Raw genomic sequence first — 21,377 nt, forward strand, 5'->3', positions numbered from 1 at the left:
ATAGGTGTGCACCACTTGTTTGGCTTGATAAAGGCCCTGTGTAACTGAAACGTCGCCTGTCAGTGTTTTTTGTGTGTACAATGGTGTCAATAAAACTTTTTGGAATGAGACTACCCAATGCCTTGCATTTTTGGATTGTCCACAGGCAGCATGTATCAGACACTGGCTGTATGATTTCTGCCATATACGTTTGACCCTGAAACATTGCAACGCTTTGGAGAAAAATATACTTTGGGAGCCGCCGGGAACCAAGCTGCATAGGATACCAGTCCGAAAGCTGTCAGGTTCCGCATGCCCACTCCCCTTCAGTGACATTTCTCTCCCTGCATGCGTGTATAGGAAAAGACCTGTCAGTCATTGGCATCCGGTTGGAAGAAGCCACTCGGGACCTGCCTATCTGACTTGGTCCTCGTTGGCTTTTAAAGTTTGTTTTCCGCTGAAATATCACTGCGTTTTAGAGTCAAACATACTTGGCTGAGATCATACAGCCAATGCTCATGGATCAGACAGCATGTATGAGTGGTCTGGTTCCTTTTACGCCTCTGACTTTATAGTTATGAATCATTGGTGCCTTTAGTAGAGTATATGTAGTTGATCGTCCATGCAAAATACATTACCATCTGTTAAGCGGTTTAAAAAAACTTCTGATTTATCAGATAGAACTTGTGAAAATTCAACCCAAGATATAATCAAACCTTTGTGATCATGTGCATTTCTTAAATTTAATATTAACAAATGACCAACACTCATGGGAATATGAAGAATCTGCAGGCACATCTGTGGTAGTGTGACACTAGTCCTACTCAGGGTGAGGCAGAGTAGTCAAACTTTCCGGGGTCAGATACCAAGACAAAACGTAGTAAGCTAAAGGGGAAAGACAAAGGTGAAGTCAGGTATCGGTCCAAGGTCAGAACACCAGGAAGATAGCAGATCAGAGCAAAGGGGTTAGGCAAATGTATGACCAGAACGGGTTCCAAGGTCAGGCAGCAATAGATCAACAAACGGAGCACAGGAATACAAGGTAAACGTGCACCGCAAAGCAAATGTTACGTCTCACAGAGATCTGGGACTGACAGCTTAGCTAAGTAGCTGGGTAAGCACTCGGAACAGGTAACACCCAAAGGAAGCTCAGCACCTCCCAAACTCAGATTGGACAGCTGAGCTGTCAATCAAAATAGCAACAGCAGCACACCCCTGCACTAGATTGGATGACTGAGCTGTCAGTCACTGCATCCAAGACACTGAGCCAAGGAATCGTGACGGGTAGGGGTCTATATAAAACACTGTAATCCTTGAAGTCCCCCATTAGCATCTTCCTGCAAAAATGGGTATAGCTCACTTCTCCCCCGTTCAGCTGCACAATATATTATGTAAGGTTAGAACATTATTCACATACACTTTGTAACATACCGTATATTCAGATTGTTACAGAAGAAACATTATCTACTGTACAATGATAACAGATAATCATAGTACTTATTCACTGTGATCATGGAAGTAAAGATGATTGAGAATACATTAACTCAAATGGACCAGCACTACTAAACCCAAAGGCGCCTAGTCCGAATTACAGTAGTTACGTCAACTTATCTGAGCATAAGGGTAGTAATGACTTTACGCTGCTAGACTGTTACTATAGTGACAAAACATAGCATGTCCTTAAATAAAAGCACTTTCTAACAGTGTCTGAGGAGCAAAAGGTGTCCAAAACCCTAAATGTGACAAATGGCGCATGGGATCAATTTGAGACAGACTTCTGGCACATTTCAGTTACTAAACTCTTCTGCAATAGTCTTTGTTAGTACTTTTTTTTAATACTGATTAAGAAATTAAGAAACGGAGAAGGACACCTTTGACCCTAAGGTTGTTTTCTTATACAGGCTGCCAACATCCTTTGAATAAATTTTAGGGTTGTCATATGATAATTCTTATTAGAATATTTTTATACCTTTAAGGGGTTGTCTCTAAAAATAGCATATCACCTATCCACAAGATAGGTGATAAATACAGTATATGTTCACTGTGGGTCTGACTGCTGGTTCTCCACTAATCACAAGATTGGAGTTTCTAAAGTTACCAATGTGATTGGAGCAATAGTGTGCATGTCTGACCAGGTATATCGGAGTGGTAGTCACATGTGCTTACTATCACTTTATTCACAGAAAGGACTTTGGAATTGGTGAGAGTCACAGCAGGTGAAAGACTGAGAGGAGACTTAATTAAGACTGAGAGGAGACTTAATAGCTGTCTACAAATATCTAAAGGGCTGTCACATTGTAGAAGGATCAACTTTATTCTCATTTGCACAAGGAAAGACTAGAAGCAATGGGATGAAACTGAATGGGAAGAGACACAGATTAGATATTAGAAAAAACTTTTTGACAGTTAGAGTGATCAATGAGTGGAACAGGCTGCCACGAGAAGTGGTGAGTTCTCCTTCAATGGAAGTCTTCAAACAGAGGCTGGACAGACATCTGACTGGGATGATTTAGCGAATCCTGCTTTGAGCAGGGGGTTGGACCAGATGGCCCAGGAGGTCCCTTCCAACTCTACGATTCTATGATTAAAGTCAGCCTATCATACCTTTTTTATTTTTGTTTATCTTTCCTGTTGTAGGTAAGTGATAAATATTGTTTTATCGCTTTACAAAGTTAATTACTACAATAAATAGGTTTTATCTCCAGCATATAAAGTGGTGTTTGAATGGAGAAATTTTAAACGCCGACTCCCTACAAAACAGTTTCAACTCTGTTAGGCTGGTTTCACACTTGCGTTTTTTTGCGCTGCGTTTTTGTGTATACATGCACATGCGTTTTTTCCCCCTATATTTAACATGGGTGCGCATTGTCATGCGTTTGTGCGCGTTTGTATGCGCATGCATTCTTTTGTAGCGTGCGCCCAGGCATTTTTGGTGCGTCCGACCTGTCTCAAAAAAACGCATGCGCCCGCAAAGCGCACGGAATTCACCCAAACACACATCAAAGTTTATGGGAACGTTGACGTGCGCATAGTCATGCGCACGTCAGCGTTTAAAAACGCATGCGTTTTTTGTAAAAACCATGCACAAAAAACAAGGAAACGCATTAAAAACGCATTATGCTGGTGGATTTCTCCCATGAGCTCCTTATTTCTGGTCCTTCCACAATATTTTCATATGAAAAATGTCAGGACTTTGACTTAACCATTCCAAAAAGGTAATTTTATTCTACTTTAGCCATTCTTTTGTAGAACAACTTTTGTTTGTTGTTTTGTTGCTTAACCCATGATCGCTTAAGATTCAGCTCATGGACAGATTGTCACAGGGTTGCCACGACGAGAGGAGATGGAAATACCGTGCCATCTGATTTCTCCTACTCCTGCACTGATGAGAAGCACTTCACCTTCATATTAAACAGTGCAGGTTTCTTCTAGCAGTGCAGGGGTTAATCTACTCAGTTCAGAGCTCCTGAAAGCTTACCTACCTTTAGGCTCTCAGCTGTTCTCATTGGTCACTCCCCTCTCCTATGTAAACTGAACTCTGGCAAGCAGACATTGTCAGAGTTACCTTCATTGCTGCATGGTTCAGGAGTTGGTGTTGTGTTGTTTGACAAGGTGTTTGGTGGATTTTGGTTGTGTGCCAATAATCTCCTTCTCCTACTTTGGTTTTTCCCATCCTTCACTCCTCGGTATCTCCCTCTGTTGTTGGCGTGTGCATTTTTGTATGATTGGTACTTTCCTTTATCCCTATTTGTATTACCTTGCTAGTCTCATTGGTCTATAGCCATACACTATTACTCCCCTCTTCCCTGGGTGGGGGAGGGAACAGACTGAGGGCGGCTTCAGGAGCTTAGCAAGGTACGTGGCCCCGGTGTCTTCACCATTAGAAGTAATCTGAGGAACAGGCATAGCTAGGGCGCCACTAGCATTAGGGACAGGGAATGATCCCCTAGGCCCGGTATACCCGTCAACAGAGTCGTAACACAGTTGTCCTGATGTTTTCTTTTAAAATTTGCTTGTAGAATTCAGAATTCCTTGTTGCATCAATCATGGCAAGGCTTCCTGGCCCAGATACAACAAAATAGGCCAAAAAATCATGATACTACGACCACTGTGTTTCACAGATGGCATAAGATTTTTATGCTGTAATGCATTATCTTTCTTTATCCAAATATGACCCATCACATTTAAATCAAAAACTACTATTCCAGTCTCATCTATATACAAAACATTGTGCCAATAGTCTTCTGGCTTGTCCAGTTGATTTTTAGCAGTAGCTTTTTCCTTACAATTCTGCCATGCACACCACTGTTGTTCAGTGTCTTCCTGATGGAGGACTCATGAAGATTATATTAGCTAATGTGAGAGAGGCCTTTAGTTGCTGAGGTTACCTTGGGTTCCTTTGTGATCCTGCAACTTCCACTTGGTGTAATCTTTGTGAGTCAACCACTCCTGGTGAGGGTAAAAATGTTCTTGAATTTCTTCCATTTGGACACAATCTGTCTGACTGTGGATTTGTGGAGTGCAAACTTTTTAGAGATTTTTTTTTTTTACAAACTGATAAACATGAACAACTCTTCTCAGTGTCTCAACTCTTCTCACATCAAGTACTATTTTATTTCCACTGTAACCCTGAGTACTCAGTTGTATTATTTTTCTAATTCCGCCTCAAGATTTAAGAGTTATGGGCCTTTTTATTTAGTTCTACTTTTTATGGTCTTTGCTAAAGGTGTGTGGCTTAGGGTAATTATGAAAAGCAGAATAACTGATGGTTCAGCGGGAATATATGAAGAGGAAAAACTGGCTACTTTTGACCTGGTAACAGATCGTCTTTAAGACCAATTTCTATGAGCCAAAAGACTCAAGCCTTTATTATTGACCATTTATTTGAACGGTTGACAAGTAATACTACATTTTTCTTGTAGTGGATGCTACTGGGAGAATAATTTTGTTGATATGAATTCCCCTATGAAAACCACTCAAAAATGATGGCGTTTTTTAAGCTGGGCCTATTTTGATCAGTTGATCACTGTGTCGGCATCACACAAATAAAGAAAATGAACCCTATCGGAAGAAGGCAAGTTATCGGCAGCAGTGTGATGCTGAGACCAATGCTGTGCTGGCAGACCTGGCATTCACCGGCAGACCTAGCATTTATCTGGTGACTACTTAGATACATGCCTCCTACCTGAGCATTGCTGCAGACCAACTACATCCTTTTGTCGTAAAGGTGGTGGTCTTTTTCAGTAGGCAAATGTTCCTTGTTGCAGTGCCAAAAAAATGTTCAAGAATGTGAATGTCAATGCCTGATGAAGAGACCTGAGTAGTCTGGAAAGCTTGCAATGTGTTACCATCTTTTCAGTTAGCCATTAAAAGGTATCAACCACTGAGGACTCTCAATTCTGAATATTTTTCTGTCTACTGGCTAACACGGTACAAAGATATACATCTTTCCTGTATCAAGAATGTGAGAAACATGACAGAGTTTAAGGTGTTTACTTGGCTTCCAAATTCCTAAGAAAGGATGCCAGATTCCACAAGACCTCTGAAGGTTCCCTGTGGTGTCGAGACAAGTGGGACCTGAAAAATATGAGTCAGGTGGTTAATGTTATAGCTGACCGGTGTGTGGGTACACGGTGTTAATAAGAAGCAGCCATAGCAACCCGAACACTTGGTTCATTATAAACCTGAACTTGATGAAGTTCCAGATTATAACTGGTCATGGCAGAAAGCCGCTCCATCTCTATTGCACCGATGTAGCCTGTAGGTGCACACACCTTGTAAACCCAAGAACACCGCTATTTTGGTGCATGTATTAGGACATTGCGTGAATGAAGCTTTCTGTTTTTAGGTCATTTTTTCCATATCTACATGAATTAGTGATCATTTTAATCAGTCTGACATATGTGCTCAGTTCTTCCACGCCGGGGAGTTTCTCTCTCTTTAGCAGAGGCTGGTTGTCTTGCGGTAGTGTGAGGTCTGTAAGTGTCAGTGTCTCTTTGTGGCGTAGCCTGTCTCTCTCTCCACCTCCCTCCATCTGAAGCGTGAAGCGAGAGTTACCATGGAAACTCAGCAAGAACTGCTAACTGTATCCCAGTGCATTCAGGATAGAGGGAGGGAGAGAGACAGAGCAGAGGATGTCTAAAAAGAGGGAGATAAGGAAGATTGTCTGAGGACGAATTAGAAACAAAGAAGTTGTAAAATAATGAGAACGCGAGAAGAAAGAGGCACAGACAAAAGATGGGAAGGCTGTCGTAACTAGACAACAGGCTGTGCTTAGTATTGCGGAGACCCGTGGAGCTACTGCATGCGACGCAGGGAACCTGCAGTACAGAAATCTGTTGCTGTAGATAGGCAGAAGCCCTAAGTGACTGCAGAGCATCCGCTACCCCGTATGGCTGGGCCAGGGGTCTTAGTAATAGGCTCCCAGAATGAAGTCAAGGCGCAGGGTTGGGAAGCTGCTAGCGCAGTGCGATCCCTCGTCTCGGGAGTATGAGGAGATGGTTTTAGAAAAGCGGCGGCTCCTTCCAGACCCTCGCCGCCTGCTGGATATGACATGTAAGGTCACTTCTCTTTTTCTTCCAGCTCCTCCACCTCCAAAGAGAGCACCAAGCACCACTCTTACCCTGCGATCTAAGTCCATGACAGCGGAGCTGGAGGAACTAGGTAAGATGATGGCGGAGGGGGGGGCAAATGGGTGTTAAACTTAGGTTACTTGTATGCTCATACCAACAAGTTACCAGTAATTTATTTATTGGTTTAGATTAAATAGAGAATTTAAAAATGAAGAAACGTTAAGAATGTTTAATTATTCCAACAGAGAAATTCTCCTTGTTTGTGACCACTACATAGACGATTACAATATATACCTGTGAAGAATACCGTACAGCTATCTCAGCAATTTGTATCATAATGTCCAAGATATGGCTATAGACCAGAGGGTATAGGACTGCGGAACACAACCTGATGATATTTGTAGGTTGTCAGGATCGTGTAACGTTGAAGAGAATGGGTTTGGTGTCTGGGAAGTGACCGTGCAGGATGACAGTGCATTAATGGGTAGAATCCTGCAGACTCGTACAGATGTCCAAGATGAAATATTTCAGAATGGACTCATGTCAGGGTTTCTAACCTTTCTTGTATCTTCTGTATGCATTGTAAATGCTTGCTAAGTGCTTGATATAATAGATGACTTTAGTTATTAAACCCTGACTTGTGATGTGCTTTAATCAAACCCTTTATGTTTTAAATATTTTAAAAGCTACATTTTATGTTAAAAGATTTAACCTGAACTCGCTCAATTTATGAATTATGTATTAAAAGTGCATATTCCTTCTAATATACTCTTGGGAATACACACACAGCAGGTTGGGCAGCCCTGTAACACATTGTTGGATATTCTAGTCTATTCTACAAGTAATTTGTGGCTATCACTGATCTTATTGGGTAAAGTACACCTGGACAGGACTGAAACCGACATTACATGTATCCCTGTTCATACAGAAATGAAGGTTTTGTTCACATGTCATGTTTATGCAGCTTTTTATTTCCTACACCAAAAGTGTTGGCTGGGAAACATTTTTTAAAGGTTTTTCCCCGCATTCATTTGAATGGGGAAAAAGCGCTGCAAAATCACTGAAAGAATTGACATGCTGTGGTTTGGCAAAAATGTGCATACATTTAAGAGATCTCAATCATTCTGCTCCTAGAGTAAAAAGCGCCAAATACTCAGCAATAAAAAAACAGGAAAAATACTGCAAAAACACCACGTGTGGACATACCATTAGCTATGCACTGTGACAATGCAATATTTACAGCATGAAGCATATTTTCTTGTAATTTCTTACTGTGTTGTACCATGTCCTTTTGTACTGACTTACATTTACACATATATCAGAATATGGCAGCATGCTATAATAAATATATACACTCCCTTTTATGTTGTATACATGGGGAAAAAAAACATTTCACTTGATCTTGACAGACATGATTTTAACCATTTAAATAATTGTTTGTGATTCCTAATACTATATTTTTATTATTATTTTCCCATAAAATTATTTAAAAAAAACATAAAAGGGACATTTTGCACAATTTTCCAATTTTTCTTGTATATCGAGGAATAAACTTGTCTATTGCCTCCAGAACGATTGGATGAGATTTTGGTGGCTTCTGATCCCTCCATGAGGCCAGAGATTGCTGAAGCTGACTCAAGAGCCGCTACAGTAAAACAGCGACCAACAAGCAGGCGCATCACCCCAGCTGAGATAAGTGTAAGATCGAGCAGCAGCCTAACCTAATACACTTTATTATTACAGCTTCAGAATTACTGCAAGCTCTCCAACATATATATCGATTTTAAGTTACCTACTTCGTCTATCTCTTCATGTTCTCTTTTTTCTATTCGTCAATTGTAGTCGCTGCTAGAAAGACAGGGGATTTCTTCACATGCAATATCTCAAATCCCTGGTCAAAAATCTCATATTCCTTTCCATCATGTGATGTCTCGGACAAAGTCTGTGGGTAAGTTGTAGCGCGTCTTTGCTCAAAGATGAAAGCTTGACGGCCTTACTTCCAATCCAAAAATTTAGTCCTATGGCCACCATAGACATTGGACTAACGTTGGCCAAACCAGCTAACTGTAGCCCAACGGTCAAAATGTGTGTGGAGGTCACCTCTCTCAGATGATGTCGGGAAAGATAAGGACCCAGCATGTCTGATTTGGACTTGATGAGATAAACCACTGCCAGAGGAGCCTGGCAGCGATTCTCAGGAACGCTCAGGCTCAGTAGAGCTAGCACACCTGTGTATGGGAGCATACCATCGTTCAGCCGACAGCTATTTTTTGTGTGTTGAACCCCAAATGCTTTTAAGTAGTTCAGATTATTGATGGAAATGATTAATTGAATGATACACGTCTCCTTATCAAGTTTATCTCTTGAGGCTTGCTTGATAAGGAGAATTCAGTTTTTAAAATATTTGTCCACCCTAACTAATAAAGTAGCTTTGCTAGAGATGAATTTCCTGTACAATTGCTTTGCAGTGATTTAGGAGCCCAGTGACTTTTGCCTACTGAATCACTCATGGGTGGCAACTGTGATTGAGAGTCACCTACTGCATTAATGGCAAAGGATAGTAGAAAATTGTCATCCATCCCCTTTTAATTTATGTGATCACTTATGCCAATCAATGGTGAATGCTTATGCAGTCGGATTGTCAGCCTTGGCTATAGCATTTGCACTAGATCTTGGACTGGCCGGTGACAGCATTTCCACTAGACTGTAAATTATTATTTCCCATCAAAGTTATCATGCAGCATAATTAAAAAAAACAAAAAACTTCCTGCTATGACAACTAAGGTTGTAATTTTGTGTTTGCCTTTAGGTGAAGATGAAAAACTATCAGATCCATTCTTTGATGGAAGATTCCCTCGCAGCACCTCAATGCAGGATTCTTTAAGAGAAGGCCCTGGAATTCCACCGCCTCCGCAGAAATCTGCTCCCCCTCCTCCATCCCCATATTATTTTGACACTGGACCACCCCCAGCTTTTTCCCCACCACCGCCTCCTGGTAGGGGATATGATACAGTGCATTCCAGCTTTAAACCAGGATTTGAAGCCAGATTCCATGGGCTTCCACATGGAATGGGTTCTGCAGAGCTGTTAAGCATGGATCGTGCGCTCCCTCCTCCTGATCGACAGAAGCGTGCTCGTTCCATGATCATTCTTCAAGATACATCTCATCTCCCAGTGGAACCTACAAGCATTCCTCGACCTGGCCCATCTCCGACACCTCCAGAAAAATTGAAAAGAAGAAGTCGGGCGGTGGACAATCCCTATGCTAATATGGGTTTGTTTGCACCAATGAAGCCACAACGCAAAAAGAGTCCCCTTGTGAAACAGCTTCAAGTGGAAGATGCACAGGAACGAGCTGCTTTAGCCATGGCTGGGGGTTACTCACGCGATTCTTCACCATCTCGACGCAGCCAACGACAGAGTATGATGGAGTTAGGAAGTGCGCACCACGATCCATTAGGTAGTCCTTTTGCAACAGCACTTGCTGGAGTAATGAAGGAGCGTGAGCGACGGCTGGATGAGAAGCGAAAATCCACAGTCTTCCTCTCGGTCGGAGCATTGGAAGGAACACCACCTTCTCCAGACCTCCCCTCTCTGCAATCATCACGCTCTGTTGATGAGCGATTGTTAGGGAGTCGTGATGTCCTCCTGCCTTCTCCAGGTTCTTCACTTAAGTCTTTGATGTACAGCAGTCCCCATTCTACATTTATCCACCCCCTTACTGGTAAACCCCTTGATCCGAATTCACCTCTTGCACTTGCGCTGGCCGCAAGAGAACGTGCGCTTTCTGCCCAGGCACCCTCTCCTCCTCCACCAAGGACACCTACTCCAGTAAGGAGCCCAGATTCTGATAGAGCTCCTCCACTCTTTCTGGAAATTCAAACCAAAGAGGGGGAGGTGGGAATGGAAATAGAAGGGTCAGCATCACCTATATATAGCCCTTCTGGGGCATCTGTAAAAGGCCAGTGGGGTGTTCCATTAAGAAGAGATGGAGAGCGTCGTGCTGAGAAAAGTCCAGAACGACCTGAAAGCAGGGTGGAGGAAAGGAAACCTATGATTCTAAGCATTGTTGACACCTCTAAGCAGAAAACAGCAGGGCTTATAATGGTGCACGCTACCAGCAATGGGACCGAAGATAAAGATCAGGAGGCACCATCTGCAACTGACCAGCAAGAGGCTACACAGCCACAAGATACTGAAGAGAAGGCTCCATCAAGCTCTTCTTCTGATAAAACTCTTGGTCAGGGAAGCTCAGAGGAAGAAGTAGAGCCTTTTGGCGCTAATAATCTACCACCAGCCATGCTGTCCTCAAGTGATGAGGAAACAAGAGAAGAGTTAGCAAAAATTGGGCTATTGCCTCCTCCTGATGCTTTTGCCAATGGAGTCCTGGTCACTAAACCCGGCACCCCCATCAGCCAACTGTCTCGACCCGGTACCTTGGCTGTGCCATCTGCCAAGCAAGCTAGTGGTGCACCATCCTCAGGGAAGCCTTCTGATGCTCCACTTCCCCATCCAGAGTCAGCTACTGACTCAGGTGTAGAGGAAGTGGACACCAGGAGTTCGAGTGACCACCATCTGGAAACCACGAGCACCATCTCTACTGTGTCTAGCATGTCCACTCTGTCCTCAGAGAGTGGGGAGCCCACTGACACCTACACCTCGTACGCCGACGGTCAAACTTTTATACTCGAGAAGCCACCAGTGCCTCCAAAGCCCAAACTCAAGTCACAACTGATGAAGGGCACCGTGACCTTCAGGGACCCCCTGCTCAAGCAGTCCTCGGACAGTGAGCTTATTGCCCAGCAGCAAATTGCAGCGGGGCGTCCGCGCTACCTCTTTCAGAGAAGATCTAAGCTATGGGGAGATCCAATCGAGAGTCGGCCTCTATCACACGGGGGCCCTGTGGAAATAGAAAAGCCGTCTGTAATTGGGGAGATCAGTTCTCGACTTCAGCTGCTAAACAAGGACACAAGGTCACTTGGGGAGGAGCCATCAATCCCGGGAATGGACCCCGGCAAGAAATCTCCAGTGGTGGCGGCTCGGTAAGAAGGACCAGTTAGAATAAAAATTATTTAGATTAAAGTATAGTTGGTGAGAAATGAGTGTTATTGTTTACTGCTATAATAGGACAGATTAGCTCAAGATACGAGACCAATTAAGTGGTGCGAGAAATTGAAAATTTGTAGCTAGAATTATAGGAAGTTTTATTTATTTATTTTTATTTGTGATCATAATTGTGTTTTAGAATTTCACAATATAAAATCAGTGTTTTGTGTCAGTCTTCTCATTACACAGCAGTACCTATGAAAAGTATTCCTTACTTCATTGATTTGTTTTATCTTTTATTGGATGGAAGTGGATTTAATTTTAATTACACTGTAGAATAATGTCATTGTGAAATCAAATCTTTACATTAGTCACAACCAGAGTAGTTGTAAAATAATTGAATGCATAACTGTACATCCCCTTCATGTGCATTGCTTTCAGAAATTATTCTGTCAACAGTTAAGAGTTAAATTGTCCATTGTATTGAGGTCTAAACTCTAGGGCACACTAGAACATGAAAGAGGTTTTTGGGGAATATATTTTTCTTGGTCCACAGCCTTTGAATGGTTAGAAACAACAAAGGACTTTACTCACCATCCCTTGCTCCATCCTTCCTTTCCGCTGCTCTTACTGATTGTTTGCAAACTACAGCAGTGAAGTCATGACTTCATCGGACACGGCCACTGCAGCAAATCATTGGGCTCAGTGGCTCTGCCGATGAAGTTAGCAGAAGCCATTTATTCCAGTGATTGGCTGCAGCGGTCATGTGTGTTGTATCCGTGAATTCACCATTGCAGCTTGTAAATAATCACCATGGATAACCTGAGCTGGAGCAAGAGCTGGTGAGAATACCTATGTTGGTTATTTTTAAGCTTTGGAAGCCTATTGGCGAAAAAAAAATATTAATACAAAACTCCTTTAGTTATTAAGGGGAATACAAATTATTTTAAAATGTGACAGCAATTGTTAAAAAGATTATATTTTACATTTAGCTGTATTAAATGTTCTGGATTATTTTAGCAGTTTCTGTACTTATAAAAATAGAAATTTTCTACTTTCTTCAGCCTTGACGCCAGAGAAAACAAATCCTGTGTTGGAGAACCACGTGAGGAAGCCCCTCTAGGGCACCACCCCACTACCCTGCCCTGGTGGCCATGTAAAAACACATAATCACAACGTACTTCACCTACAGTGAAGGAAATAATTATTTGATCTCTTGCTGATTTTGTAAGTTTGCCCACTGACAAAGACATGAGCAGTCTATAATTTTAAGGGTAGGTTAATTTTAACATTGAGAGATAGAATATCAAAAATAAAATCCAGAAAATCACATTGTAGAAATTATATTAATTTATTTGCATTTTGCAGTGAGAAATAACTATTTGATCCCTCTGGCAAGCAAGACTTAATACTTGGTGGCAAACCCTTGTTGGCAAGCACAGCAGTCAGACGTTTTTTCTAGTTGATGATGAGGTTTGCGCACCTCAGGAGGAATTTTGGTCCACTCCTTTTTGCAGATCATCTCTAAATCGTTAAGATTTTGAGTCTGCCGCTTGGCAACTGGAAGCTTCAACTCCCTCCATAAGTTTTCTGTGGGATTAAGGTCTGGAGACTGGCTAGGCCACTCCATGACCTTAATGTGCTTCTTTGTGACCCACTCCTTTGTTGCCTTGGCTGTATGTTTTGGGTCATTGTCTTGCTGGAAGACCCAGCTACAGCTCATTTTTAATTTCCTGGCACAGGAAAGGAGGTTGTCACTCAGGATTTTACGGTGCATGGCTCCATCCATTCTCCCATTGATGCGGTGAAGTAGTCCTGTGCCCTTAGCAGAGAAACACCTCCAAAACATAATGTTTCCACCTCCATGCTTGACAGTGGGGACGGTGTTCTTTGGGTCATAGGCAGCATTTCTCTTCCTCCAAACATGGTGAATTGAGTTAATGCCAAAGAGCTCAATTTTTGTTTCATCTGACCACAGCACCTTCACCCAATCACTCACAGAATCATCCAGGTATTCATTGGCAAACTTCAAACGGGCCTGCACATGTGCCCTCTTGAGCAGGGGGACCTTGTGGGCACTGCAGGATAAATCTTTTCGGCGTAATGTGTTACCAGTGGTTTTCTTGGTGACTGTGGTCCCAGCTGCCTTGAGATCATTAACAAGTTCCTCCCGTGTAGTTTTAGGTTGATCTCTCACCTTTCTCATGATCAAGGATACTCCATGAGGTGAGATTCTGCATGGTGCCCCAGATTGATGTCAATTGACAGTCATTTTGTGTTTCTTCCATTTTCTTACTATTGCACCAACAGTTGTCTCCTCACACAGCGCCTTACTTATGGTTTTGTAGCCCATTCTAGCTTTGTGCAGGTGTATGATCTTGTCCCTGACATCCTTAGAAAGCTCTTTGGTCTTGCCCATGTTCTAGAGGTTATAGTCTGTAATTGAGTCTGTGGACAGGAGTCTTTTATGAAGGTGACTATGTAAGACAGCTGTCTTTAATGCAGGTAACGAGTTGATTAGGAGCGTCTATCTGGTCTGTAGGAGCCAGAACTCTTGATGGTTGATAGGGGATCAAATACTTATTTCTCACTGCAAAATGCAAATAAATATATATAATTTATACAATGTGATGTTCTTTATTTTATTTTTGATATTCTATCTCGAAAATGTTAAAGTAAACCTCCCCTTAAAATTATAGACTGTTCATGTCTTTGTCAGTGGGCAAACTTAAAAGTCAACACGGGATCAAATACTTATTTCCTTCACTGTATGTATGAAAATAAAATCTACCAGGTTTAGGTGAAGAACTCTGTGGTCACATGACTATGTAACGCTGCTGATGCTGCAGATTAAGAATAATGTGGGAAGGCCTGCCACAACCCAACTGAACTGTGGGAGGGCAAAAACCTATAGGAATCAGGTCACATTGTCAGAAACAGGATCTGTTATCTCTTGTGTCTAAATTAAAGAAAGTGGGGATAAACTGCTAAAATAACTCAGAATTTTTTATCTATTTCTGTGAATTTTAATTCCCCAGAACACTAAGAAGTAGATGTGCATTATTGGTTTCTTTTTATGGCATGTAACGTTCTAAAGATTTGTTGTCATTTTGACATTAGTTTGGTGGTTACAGGTGTGAAAAAGTGTAATGAAATCCTTCTCCATCCATTGTTGACACACAATCTATCCTGAAGAAGGCCTAAGTTAGGAGAATACTTGTTATAGGTGCTGTCTATCATCATGTCTTATATGTCTTCCATTTTTCACAAACTTGTTTGCTGTATGCTAAAAGACAGTATTCAGGTATCAGTTTCTTTTCTGACATTGTATTCATACGTATACACTGTGTAGTATATATTAGATTTTTATCATGTACATTTGTTGCCTCCAGACGGACACAATAAGATTTAGGGTTACACGGCAGCTTTAGCCACAACGGTACTGTAGGTTGTTCGGTGTGTGCCGCTACTATATTGCAGCGAAATGCAGATGAATGGAATTGCATTGGGACTCTTAGTGGATCCCGACAAGCAAGTTGCAAAACGTCGGACTTAATTGGATTTTTTTAGACTTGTTTTTCACAGTATGCTAGAGTCTCAGTGTGACCCTATTCACCTGCATTATGCTGCATTGTAGCAGCTGCACAGAGTAATATTTGTCCATGCAATCTGTGTTGTGGTCAAAGTCACCAACTAGTCCCAGCCTAAAATTTATATTGCACCTCCATCTGCACATAGTCTCACTTATTACTGTAATATTATCTCACTACGTTCAACGTGTACATAGATGCATGTCCTCTTTATTATATATATATATATATATATATATAGGGCCTCAGTACTTGCTGTTACCCATAGGTTGCTTATCCATGCTCGTCATACTTACTCTTTCTTTATTCATTGAGATGCTTATTTTTCTGGCTATTCTTTACTATGTTGCTCAGCTTTCCCATTGCGTTATAGTGACGTGCACAATCTTCTCCTGACTTCCATCTCCATTATCAACTATTCACTGCTTTTTAAACATTCATATTAACATATTAACACTTGCCAAGCCATCCATTACTTTATTGTAACTTCCAAATATATTTCCGTTTCAAAGGCTATTGGTTTTCTAGTTGGAAAAGGCATTCAGTTTAAAGGGTGCCTGCCACGAGGATGACATTGGTTTTAGATGAGGATCTTGGAATGATGTCCCAGTTCACCCAGAAGCCACTAACTGTCATCTGTTGGCTCTGCTGGACGGTTGGAAGACTTATCATAGGGAGATACATGGCTGTATATTTTCATTTCTTTCATAGTCACTTCAGAAAGCTTTTCAGCAAAATTGTGCCCTGTAGATCATTTAGCATTGATTTAGTCTGTTATATAGTCAAAAAAGCAAAAGTGGTCCAACTGGTTCCCTTTAGCCCCATCACAGGTTGTAATTTGGTAGTTTTTAAGGTATGGTCATCTAAAATATATTTTAAATTCCGGTTTTACTAATAAGAATTTTTGTGTAGGTGTCACTCTGAGACATTGGCACACCAGCTAGTATAGCATTTATTAACTCCAGAGATGTGAAATAATACACTATATCAAGTTCATTACCCCAAAGGGAGTTCCTTCGTGCTCACCAGATCTCATCCAACAGTGTGTTCTTTAACCAATGTTATTACATATGCCCAATATGACTTGTATTATGTATCTTTAGAGATAAGGGGTGAAACTTCTATGAGTGACTGGCTCCATGTATAAGCAATGTTACCCATCATTATTAGCACCAGGTCATAATGTGGGGTTGGACTTGGTGAATCAGTGTTAGCTTTGGGTGGATTTAGAGTTGGTAGAAATGTATCGACTCCAACTGACTACTAGGACCCACATCATATCAGAAAGCTAGGGAAGCCCTGTGCAAATGGAGTGGTGATCAGTCATGCTGTTCCATTCATTTTTCATGAGATACCAGAGATAGAGTTCAATGTACTTCTGGTTTTCGGCATTCCCATACGAATGATTGGAACAACAGTGCACATGATCGTCCACCATGCTTCTCTTTGGAGCCCCCGTTCTCTGGATCGGTGGGAGTCCCAACGATTGGACCCCCAGCAATAGGGAAGTTATTACCTATCCTATGGATAGCAGATAACTTTCAAACTTGTGAAATCCCCTTTATTTTCATAGGAATTTTGACATGTATTGAAATGTTAATAATTCATGATACAGTGATGATACAGTGATGTTACTATTGTAGTTAAATAAATTTGTTATTACTAATAGCCATTTTTGAAGGTTTCATAGCCCGATTCAGAGTGTGAATAAATAGAGCATTCGAAGTCGGAACCTTGATTTTCCAGTTCCACAGCCCTGGCTACTAGAGCAACAAGGACAGTGGGCCTGACCTACGTACACAAGGAGATGTATCCCAAGATTGTGTTGCCATATTGAGTAAACTTGCTGTTATCACAGTAAAGTGTATAATCATCATGTAGTTTTTAACTGAGTCATGGTACTTTTAGTTCTACATACATACTGTACACAATTAGCCTTGGATATGATGGGCAGGCCAACAGACCTGTTGTAGTGCTAGCAGAGTTTCATGGTACCATTGATTGATACTAAGCAATTGACCCAATCACAGGGACCTTTTTTCAAACAGTTATCTGTAATGTTGGCCAAGCACAGGAGTGGTTTTCTTTTTCATTTCTATGGGAAGTCAGTGCTTGTCATTAGGGTATGTGTTGTATTATTAAGTAGAAGCCTCATTGTTGGGGAATCAGGCCAGCACCCAGGAACTCTATAACAAATGTCCTCCATGTCTTATGCATCTGAATTTATGAAATTAACATTCACATATAAAAATTGATTAATTCTAACATTGGGTTAATGTTATATTTTAAGGCTGTGGGCCCACGTAGCGTTTTAAAACGCTCACTAAAAACCGGACTCCTTCCCAGAAACCGCGCGATTTCACCGCGATTATGATCGCGATTTTGCCGCGATTTTCGTGTGCGATATTCAAGCACTTTCCAAGCGATTTGAAGCATCGCTTGGAAAGTGATTGACAGGTTGGTCACACTCGTCAAACATAGTGTTTGACAAGTGTGACCAGGTTTTTACTATTGAGGCCGCCTATGCGGCATCAATAGTAAAAGATAGAATGTTAAAATGCTAAAAAAAATTAAAAAAATCGGGGTATATTTACCTTCCGGCGTCCGTGCAGCCATCCCGGGCCTCAGCGTTCCCAGTAATGCCTTGCGAGACCTGTGATGACGTAGTCTCGCGTTGCTATAGCGATCTCGCGAGACCACGTCATTACAGGACCTTTGCCGCAAGGCATTACTGGGAACGCTAGGCCGGGAATGCAGCGCGGGACATCGGAAGGTAAATATACCCCGATTTTTTATTTTTTATTCTTTTTTTTACAGGGGTATGGTACCCAGGGCCTGGAGGACAGTCTCCTCTCCACACCGTGGGTACCAACCACACATGAGACGCTTAACTTCCCGCATGGTGGGCATAGCCACATGCGGGAAGTAAGCGATTCTCATGCATTCCTATGGGTGCGGAATCGCGGCAATTCTTTGCGATTCTGCACAAAAGAATGAGCATGCTGCGATTTTTTCCGCGATGCGATTCCGCCGCGGAAAAAAGCGCAGCATTAGCACAGCATGTGCGGAATGCCATAGGAATGCATGGGCATAGCCACATGCGGGAAGTAAGCGATTCTCATGCATTCCTATGGGTGCGAAATCGCGGCAATTCTTTGCGATTCCGCACAAAAGAATGAGCATGCTGCGATTTTTTCCGCGATGCGATTCCGCTGCGGAAAAAAGCGCAGCATTAGCACAGCATGTGTGGAATGCCATAGGAATGCATGGGGGGCGTTCTGTACACGATTTTTAAGCGTTTTCGCGCTGAAAATCACGGCAAAAACGCTTAAAAATCGCTACGTGGGCACATAGCCTAAATGTCCAAGGTTATGGAGGTCCTGAGAAAATTGTTTGATGGAGATCACTATCCGACCTCTTGATCTTCATTCCATGTCAGCAAGTTGCTTGCTTCTGCATGTGGCCCCCTTTTCTTAAAGAGGTTCACTGGGAATTGAAAAAATAATAACTAAAGTATATGTAATTATAAGTAAATGCCTAATTATTTTTAATTAGTGAATGACAATTGTTTAGTCTAGAGAAATAATCAATACTTGTAGAACTAAAATGGCTACTGCCTTGTTACACTGAAATAAACCGGTTCTAGAATGTTCATCTTGTCTTTCTGAATGACTGACTATACATGGTATAGGTTATCTCCAAGACATTGTAGCGGAGCTGTCTACCAGACATGCTCATTGGCACATGTCCTATTAACTGTCTAAGACACGTTTCTAAGGCTACTTTCACACTTGCGTTTTTTTGCGCTGCGCTGTGTGCGCAGTGCAAACGCGCATAAAACATGTATCATGCGTTTTTAATGCGTTTTCTTGTTTTTTGCGCATGCTTTTTTAAACACAGATGTGCGCATGACCATGCGCACGTCAGCGCTTCCTTAGACTTTAATGTGTTTTTGGATGAATTCCGTGCGCATGCGGTTTTTGAGACAGGTCGGACGCACCAAAAATGCAACAGGTTGCATTTTGTGCACCTGGGCGCACACTACAAAAAACGCATGCGCATGCAAACGCGTACAAACGCATGACAATGCGCACCCATGTTAAATATAGGAAAAAAAACCAGCGCAAAAAAACGCAAGTGTGAAACCAGCCTAAGAAAGGTGTGGCCATTTTAATTTTATAGTGATTATCTCCCTAGACAAAACATTAGTTAAAAATATTTATAATGATATTTCCTTTGGGGTTTTTTTCTATTCCTGAAGAACCTGTTTAAAGATTTTTTTTCAACCTAGCACATCTCTCACCTATCCCTGGAGGTGTGATAACAAGATCCTCATTGGTCAAATTGGAGTTCCCATTTCTCCAGCCCCCACAAACTATAAGATCAAGGAGGAGTTTGAATTGAGCATCAGTCATGCATGTGCTTTAGTACTTCGTACAAAATCTGTGAGACTTTACAGCACATCTATTCAGACTCCTCCTTGCATCAGAATAAAAGGAGAGACCCAAGCACATTTTTGTTCACCTCTTCTCAGCTGGATAGGATGAACGATTACCTATTTGTGGATTCTAATTTTTCAGACAGTTGGCATCCCAGTGGTTAGCAGTGATTATACTACCAATAGAAACAGTGTCAAAGCTAAAATCACTGGACCTCAGCACAAATTATTTAAAGGGCTTCCAACTTTTACATTTTGTTACAGGCTTTTAGTCATGGGAAAAAATAACTGCGCTCTCTTTGAATTCTATGGTTATATATCGGGACTTAATAATAAAAAAAAAATCTGATCTTTAGGTGATCTTACAATTAAGTAAATACAACATTTCAATGGGGTTGAAGTCTGGACTTTGGTCCATTTCAACAACTTGATTATTGTCTATTTTAGCTCCTCTATAGTTGAATTGCTGGTGTGCTTGAGGGCATTGTCCTGTCGCATGTTCCAGTTTTGCTTAAGCTTTACATTTTAGATAGAAGTCTTCACATTTTACAATAGAGCATTTTCATACACAGAGGAGTTCAGTCAACTCAATCAGTGCAAGGTGTCCATGTCCTGTTTCTGCAAAACAAGTCCAAATAAATTATCATAGCTCTGCCACCATGCTTGACATTTCATGGTATTGTGCCAATACACAGAGTTTGATTTTCTCCAAATGTGGAGTAGGGTAAACCTTTCCATTTTGGTCTCTTCTTTTCAAATAATTGTGTTGCAAAGTTCTTATAGTTTAAGATGCAATTTTGCAGACTTTATTATATATAGAAAGAAGAGGCTTACTCTCAGCAACCCTTTCAAACAAGCCATATTTGTTTATTCTTTTTCTAATTGTATTGTCATGAACTTGAACATTTAAAGGTAATCTGTCATCAATCTTTTTGCCTATCAGCTGTGGCCACCGGCATCAGAGGCTTATCTACAGCATACTGTAATGCTGTAGATAAGCCCCCGATGTTACCTGAAAGAGAAGAAAAATGAGTTAGATTATACTCACCCAGGCACGTTCCAGGTCCTGTTCGGGTCTGGAGGGAGTCACGGTCCGGTCCAGCGCCTCCCATCTTGCAACGATGACGTCCTCTTCATTCCTGGCCGTCGTGGCGCAGGCGCATTGCTCTGCTCTGTTGAGGACAGAGCAGAGTCCTGCAGTGCGCAGGCCCAGGACCTCTTCCGACGCCTGTGCACTGCAGTTATCTGCTCTTCCCTCAACAGGGCAGAGCAGTGTGTCTGAGCCGCGACGGCCAGGAATGAAGAGGATGTCATCGCTGCAAGATGGGAGGCGCCAGACCAGACCGCGAATCTCTCCGGACCCGGAACTCCCCTGGGTGAGTATAATATAACTCCTTTTTCTTCTCTTTCAGATTACATCGGGGGCTTATCTACAGCATTACAGTATGCTATAGATAAGCCCCTGATGCTGGTGGCCGCAGCTGATATGCAAAAAATTGATGACAGATTCCCTTTAACATTTTAACTGAGTCCTTTAGGGTCTGAGTTGTAGTTTTGGGGGTTTTTTTTTGCAACCTCTGCACATTCTGACCTCCGGATGTATTTATGGGATGTCTGCTTTTCCACATGTGAATAATCTTTCTCACTTAAGAATGATGGACTCCAAATTGCGTGGAAATGCCTTTATAATCCTTCCTTGATTCATGGGCAGCAACATTTGCTTCTTCTTCATCATTGTATTAACATACTTGC

At 41.8% G+C, this 21,377-nt stretch overlaps 1 protein-coding gene across 6 annotated transcripts in view; it reads left to right on the plus strand.

Moving 5' to 3' along the window:
- Window positions 1–21,377, plus strand: part of SHANK3 (SH3 and multiple ankyrin repeat domains 3) — a 609,395-nt gene that overhangs the window by 562,952 nt on the left and 25,066 nt on the right. For all 6 annotated transcript variants that reach the window (XM_073579308.1, XM_073579309.1, XM_073579307.1 and 3 more), the window contains 4 exons: window positions 6,562–6,642; window positions 8,122–8,249; window positions 8,394–8,499; window positions 9,361–11,593. In XM_073579308.1, the coding sequence (XP_073435409.1) occupies window positions 6,562–6,642; window positions 8,122–8,249; window positions 8,394–8,499; window positions 9,361–11,593 (2,548 nt within the window). The remainder of the gene's footprint in view (window positions 1–6,561; window positions 6,643–8,121; window positions 8,250–8,393; window positions 8,500–9,360; window positions 11,594–21,377) is intronic.

The sequence above is a fragment of the Dendrobates tinctorius genome, unplaced genomic scaffold (assembly GCF_039654945.1).
Source record: "Dendrobates tinctorius isolate UK_male_01 unplaced genomic scaffold, ASM3965494v1 ptg000062l, whole genome shotgun sequence".
Classification (NCBI taxonomy): domain Eukaryota; kingdom Metazoa; phylum Chordata; class Amphibia; order Anura; family Dendrobatidae; genus Dendrobates; species Dendrobates tinctorius.